Raw genomic sequence first — 23,042 nt, forward strand, 5'->3', positions numbered from 1 at the left:
ACATACTTTTCAAATCCCTAAACTAAATTTTATCAAATAATGTAAAAAAAGTTAATCATTTTCGAAAGCGTACTTCAAACCATTGAATTATATAGTAGTTATACGTTGGTATAGATGAACTGCTATTTTTTTATTTCAAATTAAATTTTAATAAACTGACAGAAGACAATACTGGAGAAAAATTTAATTTTTGTAATTTATTTCGAATTTTAGTTATGGTTATTATTAGCGCGCCCTGCGGCTCTAAGCTAGCCGACAAACGAGTTGAAGTATAATCTGGTCAAGAAGAAAAGCTATTTAATCACATCAACAAAATGCCCTTTACCCTCTACACACAGAAGTCGGTTATAGCTACTGTGCGGTTGAAATGCGGTGTGGGTTTCTCAGCTATTGTTAGTTGAGGCGTTCCATACACAGAGGCTACAATATGCTTCAAGTGTACTGTGGACGTTTAGGACGATTAGAAAGATTGACGATTAGCATTAGATTTTACAGACAATTATGCCATTTAAATCAACAACTAGCGGAATAAAATGAATTCAAAGTTCAAATCAGCAATCATGCCATCAAAAACTTACGGAATACCATAGATAGCGAAATTACTATAATCCCAACGACATAAGGAAGTAAATGTTTCTCCATAACCAACTCCAGAATAAAACAAGAGGAAAGGAAGGAAGTGTGTTGTGAAATATTGTCTCTCTCTCTTAGGTATTGTTGGTACCAATATACTTTGTGGAATACAACAAAATCTCATTAAAACAACTACTCTCTTTCGCTCTCTCTCTCTCTCATTGAAAATTTTAATATACAAAACAGTCCAAAAACGCTGTCCTTTATCGTAACAATCCAAAAACGCTACCCTTTATTATAACAGTCCAAAAACACCAACGACTGTTGTCCAAACTATCCTAAGTGTTTCCTTATAGTCACAGGATCTCTCTATGAAGAGGAGTTAAGCAATCTGGCAAGGATAACAAATTTCTCAAAGGCAAAATTGTAGTTATAGCAGCTCTGTTATAAATTTTAACAGAGTATTTTTTATGAACAAAGTGTTTAGTTAATATGAAAGCTTTAGAGTATATACTTTATGTATGCCCTGATCCTGAAAAACAGACACTTTAACACTGAGGCGGTATTATAAGGTCGTATTATTAATTCTGGAACAACAAGCACTAGACTGTGGTTATATTTTTAGAAAGCATTAATACAACATATAGAATTGAAATGTAAAACTATGTTCAATAGATTTATAGCAGTGCTTTTTTTTCGACTTCCTATAATAATTGTAAACTAATGTTAAACAAAAATGTTTAAAAATGTGATTCCAAAATACTGAAAAACTAATATTTTGAAAACAGACAAATATTGAGCTAAGCAGGAAAATACATATGCTATATATGTATATATCTAAAGTCTTCTTCTCTAAATTACAAACATTCTCACAAACTTAATATACCCTTTTTGGGCTATATGTGTAAGGAGTACAGAAATAGTTTCAAAAAAAATCTAATAAATGAAGTAAAAGGGACACACACATAGCAACTATAAAAACTAAATTAAGAAAAGATTTGCAACTAAATGAGGAAGTACTCTTCATTTCTGGAAGTCTTGACAAATAGTAAAAATAAAAACAACCAAGTCAATTATATTAAAAATATTTTAAATAAATAAAAATTTAAAAAAAAACCGTATGTTGCAATACAGAATGGTAAGTACCTAATATTGACTTTTAGTAGCACCTATAGAGTTTACTACAAAATTTGCGCAATCTAGCAGTAGCAAAAAATTAATGATAATCGTTAACCTTTTAGTAAAAGAAGGAGAAAAACCAATAACAGTAATAAAGTAGGATTTGAGCATTTAACAAGCAGTGCAACTAAGACAACTGCTAAAACGTAGTTTGGGTCGGTCAATTAATCAAACAGTAGATATACATATTAATGACTAAATATATTCGGACAATCACATCAACTTTAACTGAAATGTACTGGTACATTTGGAAGATTTGAAGTAGAAGGCATCTATAGCATATTATGACTAGTTTTTTCTATGAGGTCTGGTAGTACATTCTTCATAGCTATACTATATACCTAGCAGATATAAAAACAATTATTATAAAAAAAGCAATTTTAAAAAAATAAGTATATAAAGTTTGTTAAGATATTTGTACCGCATTGAAGAAAATGGATTAGCCCACATATAATATATATATATAATATATATATATAATATATATATATAATATATATATATAATATATATACTCGAATGAAACTTCGGAGGCGGACTTTGATTATTGGTAGTATTGGACCACTTTATCCTTCCTATAGCTCACATATGAACTGAATATTAGTTTTCTCTGCATATTTGATATATATCAAATATTTAACTGAAATTTACCAACGAATATTATATTACATATATTATCATATTTAAAACTAAAATTCTGTTCTGGGTATCTAAGCTATTTTTATAAGCTATTTTCTATTATTTTCGTGAATATCGTATAACTCAATACCGTGATTTGCATACCCTAAAAGCATATTTAATGAATACGTTAGTTCACATTTCAGTGTGTTCTTCAGGATGATTTTTAAGTCTGCAAAAAAATGTTTTGCTGCCATCGACAAAGGATATTTCTAAAAACGTAAAGCCCTTACAATGCTAAATCAAGTAAATACCAAAGTCTTCGACCTTAACGTCACCTATTATCAATAGATGACCTCACTATAGTAAGCAATTTCTACTTTGGGCTAAAAACATAATTACTGAAGCATTACTAAGGTTCTGTTAGAACAGTTTAAGGAAAACAATATACACTTTTTACAACGATTCCTAAATGACGAAATGCAGTATTATTACTAAACTACAAAAACCGAAAAAGGTCTATGTTTTATATACCGTTTAAATTAAGGTTACTATTTTTAGTGATATCAAGGGAATATTGCTTTTTGACTACATTTAAAAGATTCCCATAATGATTGAATCTATCTATGCTAAAGTACTAAATGAACTACCAAAACTGGTTTCGTTTGCAAAGGAAAATAGTTGGAGCAATATGAGACTTGGTCTCATTATTTTGCAGTCCCAGATGAATAAAATTAATAATGTTGTTTCGAATTGATCTGCTTTCCTAACCTGATCTAGATTCTATTATTTGCTTCAAGATTCCGAAGTTAAAATTGTGACTAGGAGAGAATGAAATCTCGTTATATAAAAATATGATATGTACTAAAAAAAGATATTTTGACGACCATAATGCAAGGCACTATTTAGCGAGATTTTAGAAATAGAAGTCTCGTCAGGAAATTATATTGATATATAAAAATGGAGCAAAAACTTCGCAAACTCGTCTTATATAGGGATACGAGTATTATAACATAATTTTATGTATAAATGATTGCAGTATTCTTTCGTTTTATATTGCAGTACCTTGATATTCTCCAAAAATTTAATAGATTCAATTTTAAAGGCTCTCAAAAATCTTCTTAACAGCATTCTCTTAACTTGTGAAAATGTATCCGTACCTCGTGCCTTTATGTCCAATTTGTTTGTGGTCACTTCTTTTATCAGTAGCTCGATCTGTTTTTTTACGACTAATTTTATATTTCTTTTTTACATCTTTCTATTTTCCTCATCAATATTCATGGAACTCTTTTGAACCACTGTTTCAGTGCTCGGTTAATTTATTGTTGATGCTATTTAAATTGATAGAATACATTTTCCGTTTAGAACTGGTGCGTCAATTAAATTTTGTTTAGAGTTCGTGCTGTCAATTATGACTACAGTGGTCAATGCATTTATGAGAATTCTAGGAGTCAATTGGATTCTAACAAAAAAAATTTTAAAAAGTAAGAACTGAAAAAAAAAAAAATTTAAAACATTTTTTTCTTTTGATAAAATGTGTGCTTATCGTCGTTAATCGTGCAGTTTGATTATTTAAATAATTTTATGTATTTTTATGTATATATCTTCAAGAGTCGTTTTTAACGGATTTGGATGTGAACACTAAATGCCTAACCACAAATAGCTTCCACTGTTGTTAATAATGGACTGAAATAACAGAAGCGCGCAAGGTTGGTTGCCTTATACATTGACGTTGCTCATGCCTTCGCTGATGGTGTTGTCTAAAGAGTTTAAGATTGAGATTAGATGAGTGCGTTTAGAGATTAGGTTTCGTTTCGTGTGCCTTGTAAATTAGTGGAGAATAGAAGAAGAAGAAAGTTAACAATTTAAATTATTGAATGGTCTATAATTATTATAAATTAGAAATAGTTTTTTCTCTGAAAAATTTTCTTATGTTTTTTGTTTTGTTTTTTATTATGTTTTTATAGATTTCTAACAGATGATTTTTCGGTTTGTGGTATCATAATTTAATTTATTTGCTTTGACTTTAATAGAACACTAGATATATTGGTAACTGGGGTGATTGACCATGAAAAAATATGTGTTTTTTAAGCAAAACCAAAAAAAAGGCAAACAAAAATAAAAACAATGAAATGAAAATATTTGATCACGTGCACTGTTTGTCCGTTTGTCCGTCTGTCCGTCTGTCCATGTCTGTAGCCTTTTTAATACAAAATAGTAAAAAATGTTTTCTAAAAACACTATGTTTTTTATTGTTACATATTATTTCGCCTGTTTACATACATTTCTACTGTTTTAGTTTTTAGTACCGTTTTTGAATATCAGTTACAGCCGCAGTTACCGGCACCCTCACTTGCACCCTCACCGACACCGACACCATCATCGCCATCGTCATGGAGCCGCTGTCTTCAATCTTAGTTTCGGTTTGAGTGGTCGTTTGATTTCTTAGTCTGTTTTTTTAGTGCTGCTCACTGGCTGTTCCTTTTTTTTTGGCTTTTTTTTTTCTTGGTTCATTCGATGATTAATGATGCGTTTTATTATGGTTCTAAACGTGGGAACTCTATCTTGTGTCTTGTCTTAAAAGTGAAGTGAGTAACTCTGCTTTTATTACTATGTCTTCTGTAGCTGCCACATATGATTTGAAGTTTAACGTTTAAATACGCTAGAATATTATATATTATAGATGCAGTTCTTTTAAGTGGACCTATAGATTTGCCGCGTAAACCACGCAATTTTTTTTTCTTTTTTTCTTGTGCTTTTTTTTGTCTTTTTCCATTCTGTCAGAATTGAAAGACTAAAGCTTAAGTGTTTTGGTTGAGTTGATTGTTGAATCTCTTTAGCAACACTTTTTAATTTAAATATAATACTTTTTTTCGACAGCAGATAGAAAAACTTGGGGTTTTCTAAATAAAGCTACTTTGTAAAAATCTTTCATTTCTTATATTTTATTAATTTATAAGCTTGAGTTTTTCTTCTTACTCGTCGTTACTACGTGATATGCTAGTATCTCATATCTTAAAATAATTTATTTATTAATTGTATTGTATTGTCTGTTGCTAATGCTAATCCTTATTGTTGTAAATTATTTGTTTACCTATTTTGTTATTTCATAAATTAATTATTGACAAATCATTAAATATTTGTTTGACAGTAGAAATTATGTAAATATGGATATATTTTTTCTATTCTTTTGAATTACGATTTTTTTTTCATCTTAATTTTGAGATATTTCTGACTACGAAGACCTTGAACTCTAAAACGTTTTTATTGAATGGACTCTCAAAAAAAAGTCTTTTTGTTAGTAAATAAAAGATTGTTGGAACGTTGAAGACTTAAATGACTAAATTTAACAGTTACTTGCTAAAGTGAGAAATGAAATTATTTGACTTTTAAAATTTGATTTTAATATAATATACACATATATACATTATATATTATATAATATATATAATATACATATATACAGATAATAAAAATAAATGTATTAGATTTAATTATTCGATTTTATTATCTATGTGTCCGAACCTCTAGTTGTTTACTAACTGGAGCTTTATCGCTGTCATGACTACATAACCATTTTCATGTTTATAGACTTATGCACTCAGTATTGTATAATGACAATACCCGTATACGGTGAAGGCTAGTCACCGGATATAAGCCAGATAAAAGGTATGTACTTAGCGCTACAGATTATAATCTATGTGATGGCATACCTTACCACGAAAAGTAAATTGATAAATATCAATATATGAATATATAATAAAATAAAATATAATAAAAATAATACAGAAACATATGAATATGTATATAACAATAAGGATATAATCAAATAATAATTAAATGATATTTAAAATATAACTAAATAATAATAAAATGCTAATAAAAATACAACCAAAAATAATAATTAAATGCTAATAAAAATATAACTAAATACTAATTAAATGATAATAAAAATATACAATTAAATACATACATAATAAAATATAATAAAAAATATAATAAAAATGGAAATATAAAATTGAAATATAAAATTGAATATTAATATAACTAAAAAGGATATTAATATAACTAAAAATGAATATTAATATAACTAAAACAGCCCAGAAGGGGGCGTAATAGACCCGACGGTCGCACTGCCACATCCCCTAACAATAATAAATAAATAATAACTAAAAAAATAGAAATTAATATAAAAAATATATGAATGAAAATAAAAATTATATAAATGAAAAAATATAAATTAACAAATATTACGAAAAAACTTCGTACGTCCGAGTACGTATGAGTTTCTTATACTATATGTTGGGACAGGCTAATATATTAACAGATATTTGAAATTCATGTTTCGAGTCCTCTGTTAGTTCCCACAAAAGTTTTTTCAAGGTTTTAATATCCCGAATTGCAGAACTTTACATTAGACTTTTAATTAATACTTAAAATTTAATTAATTATTAAATATTAAAAATAAATGATCATAAGTATTACAAGACATATACCAAAAGTTCCGTAAAATATTATTAAACATAATCAAATAAATTTTGAAACCGTAAATAGATTTATAGATTATATATAAAGAATATAAAACACTGTTTTATCAGTAATCTTATTTGTAGAGTTTAAAAAATGTGATGAAGTACTTAAGAATATAATGTAGTTTTTAAGACTTTGGTTATATTTCTTGGTAACCTTTATATATCTATATAGATGTCGTCAATAGTATAAACCATTGTAATTTACTACTTGCTAATTTTCATATTTCACGGATTATTATTATTTGGACTTAGATGAATCTCTAATTGCTAACTAAACATTCGTGTTTTTCAGAGACCAATTATAATATCCAACTAATTCTACAGAATTTATTTTTTGCTTTATTTGAGTTGAACTATCTAAGTGTCTAGCAAGTTTTAAATATACATTTTGCCTTTCACTATCTTCTCTACAAAACCCACAAATGTTATTAGAGTAAATTCCTTGTTTTGTTAAAAAGAATTTTCTGCTTAAAAGTCTATAATGATTAATCAATTATCTTTATTTTTATTTCGTATAATCCTGAACACAATTAAGTTTAAAGGTATACTGTTCTAGTATAGCCGTCCCTGTACTTTTAACGAAAATTAGAACGCGACCTGGAATTCATCAGATTCATATCTAATTGTTTTATAGATAGTTTATCACCTCCCCGTAGTTTATCACTTTATTTTCTGTCATGACGACATCAGCTGAGAGTGGTGGCCCTTAATTGCTATTTTATGGATATTGTCGTCTTTTCATTCAATATTTTTTAACACATCTCTCAACTATATTTTTTCGATTTGATATTGCTTGATTCGAAAACCACTGTTCACTACAAAATTAGGTTCATCTTTGATTTCTTCTTATCTTTCTTTTCCTGGTATAGTATAGTATGCTGGTGTGGGTATTGCACCTTTACTGTTACGAGTAATTTTATACCCATATCTTCAAATTTACATTGAACTTTTCCTTAATACAAAATAATTTGTTGTTTTCTCAACAGTGATAATTAGATAATCACCATTATTATACAAATGTGTCTACACTTTTATGCAATTAAGTTTAATTTCTCTTATCAGCGAATGAGGTATATTTTATCATATAATTTTAGCATTCCCCATTGCTTCCTTGTTTAAAGTGTGTTATCTTCAACACTTAACTTTTGTTCCAACTAATTTTGAGTGCAGCGAAGACTTATTGCATGTCTAGTCCTATTTTATTGCATTATGAGCTTCTGAGTGAGTCTCCACATGAAACGATAATTTCATGTGTGATGGCAAACTGCAGTTTCAAATCAGAAGTCGTAAATTATGTTTTGAAATTTAATGTTAATTTACAGTTTTACTTACTAATTTGTAAGCTACAGTCTAGGTTATTAATGAATTTATTATATGAAACAGTTTTACTCTTTTAAGAACTTTTTTGTTAGTGGTATAGTATAAAAAATTTTTAAATCTTATTTATGACAAGAATTCTATTTCTTACAAAAAAAATCAGTAAAAATGTTAAATGAATTTCTTGAGCTGACAGCAGAGTTGCTTCCAATAAAGTCATATATCCACCATCAGTGATACTTGGAAACATTTATTGATTTAATTGTCCATATAACATGTTTGGAATGCCAGTTTCTAAAAAGGAATTTTGTCAAATTTTAAATGTGAAGTCAAGTATTAGCACAACCAACTAATGTACGCTTAATTTATGTTTTTTCAATTTTGAGTTTTGTTAATTATTATTTATGGCTAATTACCCAAGGAAGATTAGGTAATTCCATATCTGTGTCGATAGATGCCCTTAAACTAGAGTGTAAGGAGTATAGTTTGGGAAAAATTCCATGTCAACTGTACTCTCTATAGAATCACATTATTTTTTTAACAGAAGGATATACACTCATTTTAATGAATATAACCATCTTTACTCATCTACTCTGTAATTGTCCGTTTCCCAACAAAAAGAATCCTTACTTCAATTTCTAAATCTCCTCAGTACCTACTTAGTATCCTTTAAAGCATTTAATACTTTGCACGATTTATTAAAACGACATTGGTGTTCTACTCCAAAATAAAGGTATTTAAGATTCTTTAAATCAATGCTAAAACTTTTTCTACAGCATCATAATTGGCCTATTTTTTAAAGCTTAAATGAGTCATATCTCCTACAAGATCGATTATCACTGGATTCAACTAGCAATATTAAGTCTGACACATGCTTTTTCTTTTGCCTGAAAAGCCACTATCAACTATTCTTTTACAATAAATGAAGTAAACGAAATATCTATAGAGCTATCTTAGATGTATTTCGCATAGATAGAGTAAATTTACTATATATTGTTAATGAAGAATACATCTCATTCCGATTCTTCCTAACTACTTTTTCTTGCTTCTTTTTTTTCAATCTTGTTTATACTTAAGCTCTTATATTTAATACTTTTTCTTTTGTTTACTTCATATATGTAACTAACGGATGTTTTTTTTTTAGCTGCATGAGAACTATCGATATCGATAACTATGGTTTGACCGCTGAGACTGTTAAACTGTGTTGACATTTCTGTTCAGTAAGGCTTAAGAATTCATCGTGAATCGTACAGCCGCTCCAAATTGTGGAAATTTACTTTGAAAAATATAAATCTGTTTGTGAAGTTCATAGAGCACTTCGTCCATTTTACGTTCAACATAATCGATCTAAGTAGCTATGTCAATAATTAAAATTGCCGTATGCGGAGCGAAGATAATCCTCAAATCCATAACGAATCACCATAACATTCATTAAAATTGACTGTTTGGTGCGGTTTATACACTGGCGGCATCATCGGTCTTTATTTTTTCTTTTAAATGAGAAAGGAGCTGCCGATCGAGCCATGTTGACTGAATGTTAACTGTTGATTCCAAAAACGCTTTAAAAAAACCCGATATTTATAAAGATTACTTATGTTGGATTTTGGTAATATCCAATCAAAATACACTTATTAAAAAATTAATTTTTGTAGGTTTATTACTCCATTATTAACCACTTTTCTATTGAGAATAAATATTTTGTCAATATTCTTTCTAATAAAATTTACAATCGCTTAAACCAAGACGTACTTAAATGCATGTAAATTTATTGAACTAAAGAATTTTTGAAATTATTATCTATTTATTTGTGAGTTCACATTAAAATTAATTTTTAAATAAACAAAGAATAACGAACTGAACTACTAGGTCCTTCGGCCTGTAAAAAATATTAACTTAGTTATATATGTATATATGTGTCTTTAAAAGAAATATAATTTTGTGCTTTAATCGTTTTACAAAAAGCAATAAAATTTCAATATACATCACAGATAAATTTTTATCTCAACCCAAAATCTAAATAGCCAATATTCTGAAATCTATTTTATTTATAATTAATTATAAGTAAATTTTGTTAATAGATAAAAAAATTAAAGTGAATAAGTAAATTTTATCTCCATTAATTTTGCATACGATATTTATTAATTAAACTACATAAATTCAATTTAAAAGCCTATTTGAGATCTGGTTTTCTGTTTATTGAAGAAAATCTTTGAGATACTTGTTTACAGATACAGATAATTTCCTTCAGCGTCCCGTGCAGGAGCAAAAAATGTAAACAAAATCAGTTGTTCACGTGCAATGAACTTGGATGAAGTTCTACTTATTTTCAGTAATTTTTGCCTTCTTATTTTGTTTGTTTTGGTAATTTTTTTCTTTGAGCTGAAACTAGTTTTTCTCAAAGTACGAGTAAATGTACTTAACTATACAATAAGAGATAAACTTTTAAAGACTCTAAGGTAGCAAAGTAGCAAAAAGAAGTAGCGAGAATATTTGGCACATATATGATATACGACTACTTCGAACAGAAACATTTTGCATACACCATAATTATTGAGTAATGGCTTTCAGTAAATAGATAAGTAAGCCTTTGGAGTCTATTTAGTTAAAAGTTAAATTTATGCCTTTTTTAATTTATACAAAAGTTAACATATTGTATAAAAGTATAAATATTTTTCTATCTATAGCCGATCTCTTATTAGGTAATAATATTTAAGTGCATCAGTAATTGAATGTTGGGCTGGGTTGCGAATATTGGAAAAGAGTTTTCATTCAATAAATATACGGTGATAGGCTAGAGGAATAACATTGTTAGACAAAATGCACTTTACTTTGAGGTAGAAGCAAAGTCGTTTTTATCGCCAAATTACTAGCAAAATAGTATCTTTGTTGATACGGTCTTGTAATGAGAAAGTTAAAGGACCGTACGGTGACGCAAATGTTGCAAATAAATAAAGTAAAAGTAGACTACCGAAAATTTGTAACCGAAAGCTATAACCATTAAAAGCGACAGTCGTTGTTGAAGCGTAAAGAAAGGGTAGTCCAAGACCTTAAGAACTGGAGATAACCCAAAAAACGAGCCAAGCCAAAATTGGGTACAGCATAAGAGATAAAAGAGAAAGAAGAAGAATAAAATTAATTGCATAAATGTATTGAAAACATTTTGCTATTACTATAGATCTTTACCCAATAAAGAAATTTGAATTTTTCTTTTCAAGACTTTCATAAAAAAAACAAACGAGAAAAATTATTCTTTATATGTTTGGATTAGATATACTAAAAATCTTAACATATATTTTAAAAAAATTTAAATTAAATACATTAACTACTAGTTAAGTGGTCAGCTTTTAATAGTACATTTACACTGTCTTATTTAGGCACTTGCTCATTTATATTAATGAATCAACGCTAACATTATAATGAGCTCATTTATGCAGCTGCAAGAACATTTGCATAGCCTTACCAAAGCCTTCGATAGAGTTCTCTTGAAACACATAGTAATTGCCTTACAAAAGCGTAACGTTGACAATCAAATCACATAACCGCTGTTAAAAATCTCAACACCGATAATACAACGACCATCAGAAGAAATAACGAGATGTCTAGTCAGCTGCCAGTTGCTTGGGGAATTCGACAAGGCGATAGTTCAAGCCCTATTTTGCTTAATCTTATCATAGATGAGATTATTGCAGTGAAAGGTGTGGTCAGAGGTTACAAACTAAGAAATGAAATAAAAATAGTTTTTTATGCAGACGATAATGTATTACTTTCAGACAGTGAAGACGACCTGTAAAGACTCTTGCAAATATCCACCTCGAAAACAATGTCCCTAACAATCTCGAGATAGCCTCTTCGGTATAAACTTACAGTGTACGATACTCCTATAGAGCACGTAATGGAATTTAACTATCTTCGAGCTGTTATTTTCATCATCAAAGGTCCTAAGTGCTGAAGCTACCGCCCAAACAAAGAAAGCAATTCCCGTAGCAGGTTGTCTTAGAGATACTATATGGTGAAACAAATATCTATGTGTAAGAGGAAAAGTCCGAATATATAAAACGTGCGTTAGACCTAGATATATCGACGTATACCATTGAAACAAGAGCCGATATGAAAACCACCGAACATCCTATATCAAAAACTAAAATACACACTCTGCACTCGATATCTGGTTTCACCCGTTGGGACTGAATGCGCAATAACGACGTTAGGCGAATCTGCGAGCGACCGGACATAATTAAATGGAGTAGACAGAGACAGGAGTGGAATTTGCATGTTCAAGGAATGCAAAATCATCGCCTGGCCAAAATTGCAATGGTAGAGAAACCAACAGTCGCAAGAATATCCGGTGGACCGCGAAAGAGATGGCATGAATGCTGGACGTCTGGCTCTACAGAAACATAGCCATTGATACGTCATAATTTCACATAAATATATACAATTCAATTGTTGTAACAAAACAGGATTTAATCCAATAATAAAGAATAAGATGAAGATTTAATTCCAACAAAATAATATTTGCTGCACTGCAGCCTTATATATTTATATGAGTTAACTTGAAATTGAAATTCATTAATATTTTGATACTATTTTAAAGTAAATCTAATAATTCAACATAATAAATTTTAAAAATTTAAACATTACAAAATCACTTGTAATTTTCGGGTTGTAATCCACGTATCATTCATTGTCTAGTAAACATATTAAACATATATTAAATTGTAAATACAAAACAATCTTACTTTGCTGACATGAACTCTTATATAATTTTTGTATTATTAAAATGCAATTAAATATTTTTAATATTGCTTCAAAGTGCTTTATTACAGCATTTAAATATTTTAATTCAATCAATTTAATGCAAAGTGACATAGAAACAATAATACTGATAATTTTAAACATAGTCTCTGTAAAAAAATTTAGCTCAACTTATAATTTTAAAATATAAACCGAGAAAAATATCCAGAAAATAAGAGAATAAAAGAGAAAAATTGTTATTGAAAGGGTAACTCATTTTTCGAAACTATAATTGCATCAAAGTAATGAAATTACCATACAATTCAATAGAAATATCGAAAGAACTATTGCAAAACTATTGTGAAATAGTTTGAAACTATAGTATGAAGACACTTTAGTAGAGGGACTTACATTTAGCGAGACTTCGTACAATAAACTTCATATTATATATATATATATATATATATTTATATGTATGTAACAAATTATTCTGTACACTGCTCAAAAACCCTTATGTTTCAATTCTTATATATATATATATATATATATATATATATATTTATATATATATAGAACAGAAAGCAAAAAACACAAAAAACGTTCGGTCTTTTTTATTTCAACCAAAACAACAAGGTGGCTGTTGTATGTTGGTTATTGCTTTTGTAAATAGTTTTTGCATTTATATAGCTTCTACTAGTTAAAAATTGCTTAAAAATTACACGTTACAGAGTAATCTTTGCTGTACAAAGATGCAAAGATGAAGAAATTCAGTGAAAACTTGTCAAAGCTGATACTCACCGCGAGTATGGCAGCTAACGATTATTTGGGTGTCGGGTGAATATATAATCATCTTCGACAAATTAAATTCATTCGGAAAATTCATTTTCAGAAAATACTTAAATGCTACTTTTCTTGCTAACATATAATAATATCCATAATAAAGATGAAACGAATAAATGTGCCATTAGGCGTGAATATTTTTGAAGAAAACTGCAGTTAATGTTAAAATGTAGTGAATTTTTTGTATTGTTTAATTAGTTGTTGTGTGTTCATAAATTCCTCTAAATAATCTATACCTTTTTTATTGTGCTTAATTTATTGCGAAGAAAATACAATTTTAAAATGTATATATTTTAATTCCAACACATTGTTGTTCAAAGAAAGATTAAATAAAAGTACACGACGGGATAGATGCAAGCATTAAACTGAGAAACTAAGTATTTGTGGTGGTCTCTTTGGCGAACTGCTCGTACAATGCGCCACCACGGTTTGGAGTAGCTCTAGTATACAACTCTCAAATGTACTGGTATTGCTACAATATATATCCAAAGCAAATCATTGAACATGGAACAGCTACTGTTGAAAATTAAAAGACGACGACGCCATGTTGGAGTCACAAGTAGCCTCCGATTTTTACTTTTTCTATTTTTTCATCAAAAATAAATTTAAATTTTACTGCGTACACAGTACACAGTACACAGAGTCTTCTCTGCAATTGGAAAAATGCATGTGTGTCCGACTCTGCCTTCACGTCGCAATGAACCTACTTGCATAGATACATAATCTCATACATATAAATATGTATTATAGATAAAGTATAGAAATATTTTTCCACATTTGGCAGCAATTCGTTGTGGTTATAAATTTTCATTGGGAGCAAAAGGGTCATAAATAAAATAAAATAAAATTGAGTGTAAAATAAAAACAATAAGCAGAAAATGGAAAACGGAGAAGACCAGGAGTTAACGCGTACATATACCCAAGAAATGATTGAAGGAAAATGCTAAGACGGTAGCACGAAAATAAAAATATTTTTAAAATTGATGCATTCAACGCATTTCCTGAATGCTCATTTCCATAACCGTTTGGTGTTAATGTATTAGGCTTGTGTATGCAAATTTAAAAAACACATCTGCGAGCAGTGCGAATCCATTAATGTTAATTAACAAAGTTGTAAAAATAATAATCGCACATGACGTATCGCCGTGGATGACACACATCGCATGATGAACGGTGTGTCTTGGTGCTACGCATAGGCTACATGGCCATAAGCTACTCACTTGGATTATTATTGGTTTCACGCCAATGCGTTGCTGCTTGACAACCAAATGTACTGCGACTAATGCCTTTACAGCAAGACCATTTCTTGCCAGACCACAGACCAGGATGAAAACGATATGACTTCGGTGTATTTGTGTCCTCACAAACTGCAAGACAAAATATTAAAAAATAACTTTGTATTAATGAAGAAAAAATAAAAATTATAGTAATAATATTGATTGTAATAATAATAATAATAATAATAAAAATATTAATAGTAACTATAAAAATAATAATAATTGTAATAATAATAATAATTATAATAATAACAATAATTAGAATAATAATAATTATAATTATAATAGTAATGGTAATAGTAAAATTAATAGTAAAATAAAATAATAATTGAAATCATAATAATTATTATAATAATAATAATAATTATAATGATAATAATAATAATTATAATAATAATAATTGAAGTAATTATAATAATAATAATTATAATAACTATAATAATAATTATAATAATAATAATAATAATAATAATTATAATAATAATAATCATAATAATCAAGAAAGTCATCAAGAAAGCATCAAATAGGAAATCAACAAACAAATATAGATGGATTGACCGGCCATATGGCCCGGAAGAGTTCAAACGAAATACCCCACGCAGCGTTGGAGTGGAACCCACAGGGCCGGCGCAGAACTGTCACAAGCGAAACAAGGAAATCTTTTAGCGAGCTTAGAGCAATAGCTCAGCAGCGCAATAACAGGAAAGCATTTGTAAATTCTATAATAAAAACTTGATGTACATAAAATGTTCTTTGTAAATAGACTATATTTATAATTTTGTTAAAATATAAATATGTCCTAATAATAATAATAATAATAATTATAATAATAGTAAAAATAATCTGTTTATGCCCACTGCGGTGCTAAAAAATACCAATATTCATATGTACTGGGATCAACAAGTTTACACAGATCGACTAATAACACATAATAAGCCTGATATCCTAATGGTTGACAGAAAGAATGCTTCAGTATACCTGACTGATGTTGTTATTTCGCATTATAGCAATATTGAATAGAATATGCAGAAATAAAGTATTGCAAAGATATTTGGAGAATCCAGCGAGTGGTTGTTGTGCCGACAATACTATCAGCTACTAGTATAGTACCCAAAATTCTCAAAAAACTTAATGGATATAATTGAACTCTCCGAACTGCTAATAAATACTAGGACTTGTTGCATACATGTGCAATAGTGAGAGAAACAATCAACATTCTTTAGAAGTAGCAACAAAATATAATAGGTATAGAACATGGACTACACTACAACAGAGCATAAATTCCTTGAAGTTTGTCCTCCGGAATTATGTCAATCTCTGCAAAAACTCCCGCTGAGATGTAAAATTATAACTTTATATAAGTTATTTAAATTATAATAATTTTAATGACAATAATTAAATAACAATAATTAAAAAACAATAATTATAATAATATTAGTGTTTTTGGTGTAAGAACCGAAAAGCGTGAATGCCAGTGAACTAACTGAAATATTCGAATAATTATAATAAAATGTCCTCTATCTAGTATTTTAATTATTCTATGTAAAATTGAGTTTCTTTAAAATGGGTACATATCATTTAAAAATATTAGTTTTTCTGCAAGCCTATCTATTAGACAATTCCTATTTATAAAAGAGTTAATATTTCCATTTTCAGTCTTACACAAATTAACTAACTGTGGATTTATAGACAGCCAGGTATATTATAGAATCGTGGTACAAGTGATCTCATTATATACACTTCTCTTTTTTTTAGAAAAGAATATAGTGTATTTACGTATTTACAGATATTTTAATTAATTCCTGTTGGTTTCAAGTTTTTAAGTTTTCCATGTTAGCAGAACGGGTCAGTTCATCTAAGTGAATCTTAAGGACTCCCGTTGTGACCCTTACCTAACATAAGTACGGAGCAAACAGTACATTCACGAAATGCAATTTATTTGAAATTATAAATAAATTGTTGTAGTTACATTAACGTGCTAAGGTTATTAACAATTTTATACTAAATTTTGATATGAACGTATTTAATTATTTTTAAATGCGTTATATGCTTGAATTAATTCCAAATGCTAACAATACTTTTTTTCACAATTATTTTATAAACTGCTGCAATTATAAGCACTCAAATAAAGGTTAAAAGTGTATTAAAAACGAAAATAAATAAATAGCGAAAATAAAGTCATTAATAAATTGTACTTCTATATGCAAATTTAAGCTTAAATATCGTTAAGAAGTTTAAGTACCTGTGCTCACCATTGAGTAATATTGAATGAAACGAAATCAAATAGTGCACTTCATATCATTGACTAAGTCAATTTAAAGGCTTTTACTGCAATCTCAACAAGACAAGCAAAAACTCGTGTTGCAATTGGCCAATATACGTCTTGACCCAAAGCGGAAAAGTTCAACAGCAGAAACAGTAAAAAAACCAAAAACTGAATAACTGAATTGGGAACTTAGTGTGTGCAAAAATTGAGACGACCATCTATGCAGGGGAGCAATAGTGCAATACCTGTTAACGTTGGTACATTGTAGCCACAATAAGTCATCATCACGCGCAATTGACTTACGGTTTCTAGTTTTTAGTTTTATTTTTTTCATTACGAAGCGATGACTGCAACACATCCAATATTAAAGAAAATGGGAATGAAGACGCGAAATGAACTAAGGATGAATGGAGGTCAACCGAGAAGTTATTAAGTGATGGAAACAGTTTTATTAATATATTATATAAATTTAATAGACATTATGTTAATATTTGAGTAAATAATATATTCACGATAGGACTTTTTTGAATTTATTACAACTGAAAGAAAACCTGTCTTAATTCATGTTGAATCAAAATTCTTAAAAAATTTTCAACTATTCGAACTCGCGCACCAAACGAAGAAGAAGAGAAGAAATACCTTAACAATAATAGCCTAGATATAGACGTATGTATGTAGATTTTAAATTATTTAACTAAATATTTCATCTCTCAAATAAAGATCTAATAAAATAAATAAATAAAAATGAAAATGGTAGTTAGTTTCATTATCTCATAGTAAATGATAAGCACATATTATTAATAAGAAATTGTAAGAATCAGACGGCATATCGACCACAATTGAGGAGTCCATTTTCAGGTCTTCTTCTACTTCTTCTACCTGCATTATTCCTTAAATGTCTTTCATTTTTGTATTTCATTTCTTTATCTGTTGCTTATTTATTTCAGTTTTTATCTTATATAGTTAATTTTGAATGAATTATTAACTTCATTTAAAAATTTATAGCAATCAACTGCCGTTATAACATGCTTAATTTCTCGTTTAAGTTTGTCTGAACATCATAAAGTCCATTTCTTTTTTATTTTTTTATTTTATTTTTATCATTTTAATTTTTTTTTTTATTAATATTAAATTTATACTTTACCTTGTCTTATGACACGTATCCAATCGCTACGTTCCTTTTCACTACTAGCAACTAAATACAAGGTATATTGTGGCACAGAACGACCAGATTGTTGCTGATCGTCAGAAGTTTCACAGTAGCCTACTTGAAACGGGTAACCCTGCGTACAAAAAAAAAATATAATAATAAAATAAAATATATATAATATAAAAAAAAAATTAAGAAAAAATATTTAATATTTTGTTTCTTGTCTTATTTTGTATGAAAGTAACTTACATCCGGTGCAAAAGGATCTCCACCTTCACCATTAACCGTAGCAGTTTCAACAAGTCTGACACCTTTGACTGGAATGCGACCACGTTCACGTCGACGCTGCAAAAAAGGAAAAAAAATTTAAATTAAAATTTAAAATTTTATATGTTGGGATTTAAAAGGTTATAAAACAATATTTATTTTATTGGAAACTAAAATATATTTAAAAACTATGAAGTATATATTTAAAGTCTGTTAAAATAAACTTCTCATTTCATTAAAGGGAAAATCAGTACGACATAGAAGAAGTTTTATATTGACGTAAAAATAATAATGAAATATAGTATACTTTAGTGATACGTGGTTCATGGACAACATCTGGGTTCTAATTCACTTCTTATGCGATTATTTTACTTCATTACAAAACTATTTATCCAGAAATATGCTTTATCGCTTAAAATGATTTTACCGAGAAGTGATGAATCTTTCTTAAATTACTTCGAAATCTAAAATTTCAACACAATAATTAGTCATTTGGTCAACTGAATTTCATGGGTCTTAAAGTGCAAATGTGTTTATGAAGAATATTCCATCTGATATCAAAAGAAAGTTTAAGTTTTTAAGAAGAGTTGAAATTTTTTTTTATTACAATCTGTCACTTAAGAATAGACAATGAACAATTTTTGTGGTCTTGAATGGACTGTGGTCAGTAGCACATCCGTCTGTTGAAGTCGCAGATCAAAGTTCCAGTGGAGTTTGTTTGCGGAGACGTATGAACTTTCTTTCTTTTGCTATAAGAATTGAATTAAATGTTCTGGAATCTGGATTCCACACTTTTAGTTCACAGTAACAATATATTCAGTAGTATATATCTGACATCTTAACATTTCTGGATCTTAGCATCACAAAAACATCCATTTAGCCTAAATATTTTAATTACTTTGCGAATAATAAGTTCTGTAGATTAAATATGTTGCCATAATGTTAGATAGGTTTATTATTTTGTAATAAATTTTAAAAATTTTTTAACAAATCTGCAATTATAATTTTTTCGTGGTGATTTAATATGAATTTACTGCCTAAACCACTGACAACAATCTAGCCCCACTTGCTCTTATATTAGTTTAAATTAATAATGCACTTACCTCAAAATCATTCAAGTAGCTGACTGTTTTAACAATAAACTAGTCAATTTATAATAAAACAAAAATCGAATATGAAAAAACAGAATTCATTCTTTGATTTGCCTATATAATACTATCAACTTCCTTCCACCTATTGAAAGTAGGGCACTTTTGTATCAAAGGAATAAAAAATTTTTTGTCGTAACAGAATCGAACTTCCTTCTTTTGCTGTTCCATTTTTATACTTTCATATATAATAAAAGCCCTTGAGACGTGTACCGAAGTACATGAAGGAGAGTACACTTTCTCGTGGTAATAAAACATACCATTAAGGACATATTTTTTATAATTTTTTGCACTTTACCTTTGTGTAGAACTTTTAAAAATTTTGCAACTTATTTTTTTTTATTGCTTTTTTTGACCAATTTGTGCTACACTTCTGCACTAAAAGAGACAAAGGACAAGATTTTGTACTTGGGCTGTTGCTGCTGTTGTATATATTATATCTGCTCAGAGTTTTTTTTTTCTTTTTACTTTAAGTTTTCTTGTATAATTTAAGTATATAAGTAATTGTGGGTATGTATTTTTATTATAAGTTTTGACTTAAGTGTTGCAATTTATGCGGGCATATTACCGAGGCAATTACTTCAAGTACCTTCCAGCCACTTAATTGTTGCATTAGCAAGAAGCAAGACGGCAACAGCTGCAGCACATGTTGCTCTTCTCTTGACGGTAAATTTTTTAGGTTTCTCTACTGTTTTAATTTGTAAGTTTTCAACTTTAGTTCGCATAAAAAGTGGCAGTGACTTGAAAGACTTTGCAAGTACTTGAAAGTGCCAACTAAAGTCAAATCTCATAAAAATTTTAAACGTAAAAAATTAGCTTAAAAAGTAAATCAAACTTGCAAAGGCACTTTTGTACGAAGGTGTAGTATTGTTTTGTTTCTATAAAAAAAAAATATTTTGTTTCATACATATATACATATAATATAATATATACATACATGAATATATGTAGTATATTCATTAATAGATGAATAGTTTTTTCTTGCCATCTTTTATAAATTTTTTTCATTTTGTTAAATATTTTTAGAAGGGTTTTCGAATAACAAAGAAAGAAATAAAGGAAAAATTTAATAAAGCTTCTTTGTCCCTATACAAAGTAAGTCTAGCTTAACAGCAACACTAATACTTTGTTAAATATTTTTCTAATAATTAATATAGTAAATCTTCACTAGACTGAGGAATTCTACAGTAATTCCAATTCTGAAATTCCGTAATCTAAATAAATTTAGTAAATGCTGGTTATTCATTATATGCCTTATAATCTAAATCAACTTCTTATTCGCTTTTCTAGAACACATCTACTCGATAGTCTAATGACATTTATAGGTTATGTGCATATTTAATTTATTAATATTTATTATTTTAATTTAAATGCACATTTATATACTTCGTTTGCTATTTGATTATACATATTATCATTTATCATATATGCGTCATATAATTTATAAAGTAATTTGTTAGCAATATAGGATTATTCCGATCTTTTTCAGTTTCTGTTTTAACAACAAATAAATAAACACATATAAGACACCTTTTAGATTCTTAACATAAATCCCACAATTATTTAATTATTATTATTTATTTATTATTTATTATAATTTATTTATATTTATTGTACTGAATTTTTCACACGACTCAAAACACGAAAGAACAAAAGAGAGAGGGAACGTAAGAGATGGAGAAAGAGCTCGCGAGAGACAGAAAGAGCTAGACAGACAAGTAAAAAGAAAGTGAAAGAGCCAGAAACAGAAAGTGAGAGGGACAAAGAGGAAGTGAAAGAAAGAACGAAAGAGAGAAAGAGTGAGAGAAAGGGCTAGAAAGAGAGAGACGGCGAGAGAGAGAACGAGGGAGATAGCAAAAAAAATAGCGAAAGAAATAGCCAGAGAGAGAGAGAGATAGCGAGAGAGAGAGACATATAGCGAAAGAGAGAAAGAGCGAAAGTAAGGGAGAGTAAGAGAAAGAGAGCTCACTAAGTCAAATAAAATTTCAGCACTTGACAGTAAATTTTTTCTGAAATTCTTTAGATTCCTTTAAGACTTTTAAAACAAGCATCCTCAACGATCATTCGTTTTATTAAATCATTATATCTCAGATTGCTTCGACGTGTTATCCAAATGCCTGTTAAAAAAAAATTATTAAAAGTCAACAAGCTATAACAAGCTATAACTCCAATCACGTTTTATTAATGATAAGGATGAAGAATATAAAAGAGATATGAAATGTGCTAACACTTTGACAATGTTGCTATAGTTTTTGTTTCCTATTATAATTTGGGCTGCTCTTTATATTTACTTGTTTCATTTTTGTTAGGAACATTTCGATTAAAGAAATGTTGAGAGTTATCAACCAATATAATATAAAAATTGAAGTTAAAAAACGAAAGTATGCTGGAATCGATCTTACCCTCCATAAGACTTATAATGATATTAGTCACCCAACGTTGACTTGAAACTCGTTAAATGTAGGACGTCATGAAAGACCTCTAATAATGTAAAAAAAGAGGACAGTCATTCCTGAAAACTTATAACAATATTTGTTAGTCAACATTGACTTGAAACTTGTAAAATGTAAGACGTCAAGGAAGACCTTTAATAATAAATGTATAGTACTCATTACTCTAGAACACCGTGTAAATGATCATGCATGGCTATGCTAGTAACACATATACTTAGCATTATTATATATAAATATTATATTAATAGAATAATATATTACACGCAAGAGAATTACCAAATACCACCGATTATGGTCAAAAATTAATCATTTTAGTTGAGAGAAAATACCTTTGATTTCGATAAAACTCATTTTCGAATATAGCTTGGTGGGTAAAATGTATCATACTGAAACATAAAAAAAATTAAAGTAATTTTTTTGTGCTCTTATCACAACTTGTACAATATGTTTAACCTAAATTTAAACAAAAATCTTAAGAATTGGAAAAAAATAGACATAGCTTTTGTTGTTGGTCTCCGTTAAAGTTAATGTAAAAAACTTCACATGCACACGCCCTCTCAGCACTCAAAGTTTAAAAGCGCATAGGAAGCACTAAACCATTTGAAACTTCAAAAAGATAACAAATGTTGACATTGTTTACAAAAACATCGAAAACATTTAAGAAAAAAGTATTTAGGTTAATCCAAAA

General features: G+C 28.6%; 1 protein-coding gene across 1 annotated transcript in view; it reads right to left on the reverse strand.

Moving 5' to 3' along the window:
* Positions 1-23,042, reverse strand: part of LOC119688132 (tyrosine-protein kinase Btk29A) — a 186,643-nt gene that overhangs the window by 99,776 nt on the left and 63,825 nt on the right. Inside the window, exons 2-4 of the mRNA XM_038102789.1 lie at positions 18,736-18,831; positions 18,481-18,619; positions 15,014-15,160 (exon numbers count right to left, since the gene is read on the reverse strand). Of these exons, the coding sequence (XP_037958717.1) occupies positions 15,014-15,160; positions 18,481-18,619; positions 18,736-18,831 (382 nt within the window). The remainder of the gene's footprint in view (positions 1-15,013; positions 15,161-18,480; positions 18,620-18,735; positions 18,832-23,042) is intronic.

This window comes from Teleopsis dalmanni, chromosome X (assembly GCF_002237135.1).
Source record: "Teleopsis dalmanni isolate 2A chromosome X, ASM223713v2, whole genome shotgun sequence".
Classification (NCBI taxonomy): domain Eukaryota; kingdom Metazoa; phylum Arthropoda; class Insecta; order Diptera; family Diopsidae; genus Teleopsis; species Teleopsis dalmanni.